This window comes from Populus nigra, chromosome 8 (genome assembly GCF_951802175.1).
Source record: "Populus nigra chromosome 8, ddPopNigr1.1, whole genome shotgun sequence".
In the NCBI taxonomy this organism is placed as follows: Eukaryota; Viridiplantae; Streptophyta; class Magnoliopsida; order Malpighiales; family Salicaceae; genus Populus; species Populus nigra.
The window spans coordinates 12,793,119-12,799,549 of NC_084859.1; the positions used below are offsets into that span (position 1 = coordinate 12,793,119).

At 38.1% G+C, this 6,431-nt stretch overlaps 2 protein-coding genes across 4 annotated transcripts; one reads left to right on the forward strand and one right to left on the reverse strand.

The window, feature by feature from the left end:
* Positions 1-635: 635 nt before the first annotated feature.
* Positions 636-4,830, forward strand: LOC133702240 (growth-regulating factor 5-like). Of its 3 annotated transcripts, none has more exons than XM_062126534.1 (5): positions 636-728; positions 850-1,119; positions 1,945-2,281; positions 3,982-4,442; positions 4,547-4,830. In XM_062126534.1, the coding sequence occupies exons 2-5, from the start codon at positions 918-920 to the stop codon at positions 4,579-4,581; spliced, it is 1,035 nt and encodes a 344-aa protein (XP_061982518.1). In that variant the 5' UTR covers positions 636-728; positions 850-917; the 3' UTR covers positions 4,582-4,830. The 3 variants fall into 3 exon arrangements, with proteins under 3 accessions (XP_061982518.1, XP_061982519.1, XP_061982517.1); XM_062126535.1 differs by having other exon boundaries at positions 850-1,071; XM_062126533.1 differs by lacking the exon at positions 4,547-4,830 and having other exon boundaries at positions 3,982-4,498.
* Positions 4,831-5,035: 205 nt separating this feature from the next.
* LOC133700360 (protein BOBBER 1-like) lies at positions 5,036-6,431 on the reverse strand. The gene has a single exon (XM_062123859.1). The coding sequence runs from the start codon at positions 6,087-6,089 to the stop codon at positions 5,271-5,273; it is 819 nt and encodes a 272-aa protein (XP_061979843.1). The 5' UTR covers positions 6,090-6,431; the 3' UTR covers positions 5,036-5,270.

The following is a 6,431-nucleotide window of genomic DNA, read 5'->3' on the forward strand; positions in this document are numbered from 1 at the left end:
TGATGTGCTGATGTTAAAAATGATTTTTAAAAAATGAAAAAACATCGTTGGCATGCATTTTGGCACGAAAAGTTATTTGAAAAGCACCCGCAACCACACTGTCAAACACGCTCTTAATAATAATTATTAATTACCACTGGTGTTATAAAGCAAGGAGAGTTGGGCTCAATACAATAGAATCCATGATTACCATGCAACCACTACCACCAAGCCAGAAGTCCATTAAACAAAATTAGAATCAAATACAAATAATTAAATTCATATGCTACGGAGGGTATTATTTTTAATGTATTAATGTTGAAAGTAAATTTTAAAATATACAAATTATTATTTTAATATATTTCAAAGTAAAAAAATACTTAAAAAAACAATTTCTATTATTATTCCAAACATCCACTTAATATAATATCAATTTGAGTGATATTAATTTGTGGATGTAGTCGCAATTTATTTATATTCCAAAATAAATAGAGTTTTTTACACAAAAGTCTAATTTCTTAAAACATACATATGATTAACAGGAGGCCAATTAAGGACATCTAACTTCCACATCTCTTTTTTGTCTGCCCATAAATCGAAGCATTAATGTCCAGCTTCAAATACCCAAAAATAAAAAGCCCCATTTTCCCCCACCGAACACACCACCACACCCCCCCCCCCCCCCCCGCCCGACAGCCAACGTTCCCCCAGCTATGTCCAAACCCTCCTCTTCAATCTCCCATTCTAAGGTAAAAGCAATAAAAAGATCCTCCCTTTCTCTCTCTGATTCCCAGTTAACACTTGCTAAGATATTTATATCTCACAAGCTAACCCCAAAATTTCTTCCCTTTTCCATTATTTGTTGAACAGGGTTGCTTAATGAAGCAGTAGAAGCAGCCGGTCATACCCAAGTGAAGTTGAAGAGAGAAGTGAAAGAAATGAGCAACTCATCAGTCACAGTGGCGGCGGTGGGGTCAAGATCACCACCAGGTTTCACGGTGTCTCAGTGGCATGAGCTGGAGCATCAAGTTCTTATCTTTAAGTGTTTAAATGCAGGGTTACCTGTCCCTCCTTCCCTTCTCCTTCCTATTCGTAAGAGTTTTCAGCTTCTTTCCCCTGGTTTCTTGCACCCATCAAATTGTAAGCTACAGAAACAGAAAACCTCTTGGCTTTACCTCTTTTATGTTTCGTTATTTTTTCCTTTTTGTTAGTGTTAATTAAAGTTTTTTTAAGATTGATAAAGTTTGGTACGCTGGGGACTTGTTTGCTTTTAATGAACGAGGAAATAAAAGAAGTTGGGGATGTCATTTTGATCTGTGAGGAATTTTTCATGTCCTGTGCCATGGCTGCTACTCTAATTGATTGACCTACATGTAATAAAGGGCTTTCATCGGAATTGCATATAAAATTTTTATTTCAATTGAAGTTGGTGTCTTTAAGATTGGAACGGATCGGTACGTCTGTGACGTGCGTAGCTTTTTTTTTCTTTAAATTAAAGTTGGCAAGGTCAGTCTAAGTTTTGAGAATTTTTACTGTTCACTCCTCAAAATTGTATATCGTCTTAATTGATTCAGCTAATTGCTTGTTCTTTCAACTGTACGAGACTGGTTAAAAATGCATTTTTCTTCTTCCCTCTTTGGAAATTGTAATGTTTGTTTATCTGTTTTATGGGGCTTGTTTTCGGATTGTTAAATGCTATAACAGTGAGGTGAGAAATAGTATACAATTAGACATACGAGTAACCATCAAGTAATTGAATTTAACTCTAGGTAAATGGTTTGGGGAAATTGTACTGGAAATTGGCAATGCAGTTTTCTGACACGTGAAATCATCTTAATTTGCAAATCTCTTGTGCATGCACTTGTTTTGTTGAATGGCTTGGTGATATCCAGTTAATCAACTAATTTTAGAGTTGCAGGTTATATTTTTGTGTTCATTACATGTTATATGTGTCCTTTTTTGCAGTGAGCTACTGTTCCTATTTTGGGAAGAAGATTGACTCGGAGCCAGGAAGGTGTCGGAGGACAGATGGCAAGAAATGGAGGTGCTCCAAAGATGCTCACCCAGACTCCAAGTACTGTGAGCGGCATATGAATAGAAGCCGTAACCGTTCAAGAAAGCCTGTGGAATCACAAACTACCTCTCAGTCGTTGTCAACTGTGGCATCAGAAATTGCAACTGGGAGCAGCAGCAGTGGGAGCAGAGGGTATCCAACTAATCCTGGGACCTTAGGCTTGGGAAGTAATATGTCACGTTGGCAGATGGAGTCTATGCCTTATGGTGTTAATAGTAAAGACTACAGGTGCGTGATCGATATTTGCACTAGCCAGACTGCATGTTGAGCAAAGGTTTTGTTAAAGGATTTGTGCCTGATAGCATTCTATGTTTATATTTTGGTACATTTATGGGTAATGTGGTGTGTAAATTGAGTGACATGTGATTGTTTGAGCAACATGCTGACCCCAAGCCATTTAAATATTACATAAAGCTATTGTCATCCCTTATGCTGCGTTAAGCAAGCCAAGGCCCTTGGGTCTCCCCAATCCTTTGTTTTCCTGACCTTTGGTTGAGTATGTAGAAGCACCTTGGTGATTATAGTGACTCTGAGAACTAACTTTCTATTACTTGTTAGCTTTGTAAAAATAAAGGCAAGAGTCATGGTCTTGCATGTTAAGGTAAACAAGATGTTACTGCATTGATGAATCATGAAGGTTAGGTGCTACATATTAGATTAAGTTGTGAAATTGATGACCTTGTTTTTAACACATTACTCAAAAAGCACTCCAACGTTTTTCATCAACCATTGATTCTAATGAAAATTTCATATCTCTTATCATCAATTGAGGCTGACATAACAAGTTGAAATCTTTATATATTTTGAATGGGTTTGTCTTTACCTTATCCTTCTTTGCTTTTGCTAGCCTGTTGTGGATTTTAAAGGAGTCTTGTCAATAGTAGTTCTAAAAATATCAACACTAGTTGGTTTCTCATCCTTTATTTGGAGTAGGCAACAAACATTTTTTCGTAACCAACGAAAACCATCTGCTACAATGCTATCCAGTATCCATACAATGACATACAGAATGTGGCTTGTCTTTGTATTGCCTCTGTTCTTTCAGATTAATACTCAGATTACTTGAATGCTATTGCAGCTTTAAGAAATTATCACCCAGAAATATAGTTCAGACTTGTCTAGAATTTTTGTTCCTTCTAAATCAAATATAGTATCACATTTTCAGCCTCTCTAAAGGGGATGTGAAACGAGTAGGAAATGAGGTACAAACATTAAAATCCCCCCTTTTCACCAGTCTTATTTGTATAGCTGCAGGTGCTGCCAAATTTAGCCATTATTGGTGTCATTAGCTCATGCGCACAGTATGGTCTATAATCGTGATTTTGGATTGCTGCTGTGATATCTCATTTTGGTTTGTTATCATCTATTTTCAAACTATAATAGTGATATAGTTTTATTGTAGGAGTAATGTTGATGAGATTTGAATCTTTTGGTCGTATAAACATCTGAAAGTGTTGGAGTGATTTATTCTTGTCACCATGGTATTTTTTATTCTTTTTTGTGTTTCAAAATTTTGCTCCACTAGTCCATCCATGTATACACAGTCATCATTTGTGTATCTCCATTGTATCATGGCTTAGCTTTCTGAAGATGCATTGGTCGTTCCTGCATCCCATTTCAATTTTTATATTCAACGTTGTGTGTAAGTTTGTTAATTAAGCCAAGAATTGATTGTGTGAATTGTAAGATAGTTTTGAAGAGAATGGAGCAGGTAGCTTACAACAGACCTGCTCCCACTAGACTAATAGATCATGATCTTGATTGCACTTGAATTTCTAAAGACTAACTTGGATTTGTTGGAGATCTTTAACATATGTTGTGAAGGAAAAAATGTTTATTTGATACAAACTGTTGAAGCATATCCTAAGGCTGTGGAATTATTTATAAAGAAACCATCTGGGTGTGTTCTGTGCAAACTGGAACTGCAGGTCTCTCCATGGACCGAAGCCTGAAGCAGATGAGAAAACTTTCCTACCAGAAGCTTTGGGAAATACAAGAAGCTTTGGAATGAACTCTACTGTGGACAGCACTTGGCATCTCACATCCCAAGTCCCTGCAAACCCTGTGCCAGAATCAAGAAATGGTTCTCTTTTGCAAAACTACCCACAAGTACAGACACTGCAGGATTTTGAGCCCCTAACTGTTGATGCTGCATCGTCAAAACAACAGCAGCAGCATTATTTATTTGGAAGGGAGTTCAGTTCATCAGGATCTATGAGGCGGGAAAATCAGTCTCTTCAGCCTCTCTTTGACGAGTGGCCAAAATGCAGGGATATGGATTCCTATCTCACTGATCAAAGATCTAACAATAACTCGTCTGCTGTTCAGCTATCAATGGCCATTCCAATGGCTCCTAACCCTGCTGCGAGGAGTTATCATTCCCCAAATGGTGAGACAGGTTTATCTGGAACATACTTTTCCGCAACCTAGATGCCCCCAAGACTTGGTGGAAAACAAATAGATGAGTTCTAATCCTCTCATGTTATAATGCAGATGTTTCTGAGCCAGATATTGGGATGCTTCATTAAGAGATGCCTTCAAAATATCTCTGCTTGATCAAGTACAAGGACATTCCTACTCCGGCTGTGGGATCTAGCTCCGTTGTAATTTATGTTTGGGTACTTGGGGTTTCCTACTATGTTTTTGTGGTAGACTTCTGACTACATTGAGAATGCGCGTGAAGTTCTCTTTGTCCACAATAAAATCTAATATCATAGATGTTATTATTAACGTTAATGTTAATTCAGTATTTGGCTTGTTGATTTTGTTATGATCAATTGAATCTCCATTTAACTATTTATACTGCAATGATAGTAGATCTTTGAAAGGTTATGCGCATATAATTAAGAATTTGGTTGGCATTACCACCGCTTTAAAGAAAATTGATAGCTTTGTTCAATTTGGATGAACAGGGGGGTTAAAGGTAGGAACAAGCAATTGATGCCGCAAAATATAATTCAACATAGGAAAAAACTAAAGAGGAAAGGTAAAGCAGACTTATTACTCTTGCTTTTATATCATGGCGTTTAAACCACATTATGCAATATAGAACTATTTAGTCATTCGGAGAAAGAAAATAAAACTGAAACTCGTTACAAACTGCGCATCACGGTAATGAATAATTGCGGATAGACTTTGCACAACTTAATCTCATAATATCCTGCCAGCATCAATCTAAACCCTAAGAATTACTCTAGTTTAGCCCAAAGACAACCGTCTACTTCATGTTCACGTTGGAAAAGTCAATGTTTGGATTCTTGTTGGAGAAGTTTGGATTCTGAGCCATGAATAGCTTCAAGAGGCTTTCATTCTCGATCTCTTTGCTGGTAGGGAGACCTAACTGTTCCTGTTGTTGATCAAACATCATCTTTTCCACGGTGGACCTTATTTCTGGATCCAAATCAGACAGCCTGCTAGGCTCTGGTTCAGCTTTTTGAATATCAATCTCAGGACCACCCTTCAGCAAGGACTTCCACCAATTCATCCCGTCACACTTTGTCAAAAGAACAGAAACAGTCTTTTGGTCCTCCAGATTCCAGATACAATCGTCAATCTTGATTGTCTCAAATAGTTCACCATCAAGAATTGGAGAATGGCCTCTAAGTCCAACTTTCACAGATTTTCTCTTTATCTCGCACACAACATCCTTAGACTTCGTTCCAGGAGGGACATGAACAGTGATAGTTACTTCTTGCAGGGTCTGTGCCCATGAATGGCTTTCCATGTCAAGACCATTGCCTTTGTTCGGAACCCGCATCCTTTTCTTCTCCTCTTCTCTCTTCTTTTTCTCGGCACGTCTTTTCTCTTCCGCTTTCTTTGAATCCTCTTCAGCCTTGATCCTTTTCTTGAACTCCTTAACTAGGGGAGAGACATCGTTCTTTAGGACATTAGACTTTTGAGACAAAAAGTTTAGGGCAGAGTCCAAAAACCCTAGAGGGTTTGAGGGATCAAGAACCGTGTTGAAGGAGAATGAGGAAGGAGATGTTGGGGTTTGCTGTTTTTGTTGAGGCCCTTCGTGATCGGAGAGAATAGCCATGCTTGGATTGTTGAACAACACAAGGAGTTTGATAATAGCAATGCCACGTATTGATGTTTGTTCTGTGGAGGGTGGTACTGGGGTTTATATAGAGGCAGGGGTGCTTTGTGGAAATCCGAGCGCAATCTTGAAACGAATTCCTTCACAGTAAAAGACTCGGATTTATTCTAATTAAAAAGCCTTGTTTCCTTAATCAAAGGATTCCATAGGAGAGGATAGGAAAGGAAAGAGGAGGCTGATGAGTCAGGAAAGGTTATGTACTTTTCAAGCTAATGGTCTTGGAAAACTCTGGGAATGGGTTGGAGGAACAAACCTTCGGCAGTTTCCCAAGTACAGAAAACT

Coding starts and splice junctions, on each gene's coding strand:
- LOC133700360 (XM_062123859.1), bottom strand. CDS start 6,089: ATGGCTATTCTCTCCGATCACGAAGGGCCTCAACAAAAACAGCAAACC.
- LOC133702240 (XM_062126533.1), top strand. CDS start 918: ATGAGCAACTCATCAGTCACAGTGGCGGCGGTGGGGTCAAGATCACCA. Junction 1,120..1,944: donor TTTCTTGCACCCATCAAATT/GTAAGCTACAGA, acceptor CCTTTTTTGCAG/TGAGCTACTGTTCCTATTTT. Junction 2,282..3,981: donor GTTAATAGTAAAGACTACAG/GTGCGTGATCGA, acceptor CTGGAACTGCAG/GTCTCTCCATGGACCGAAGC.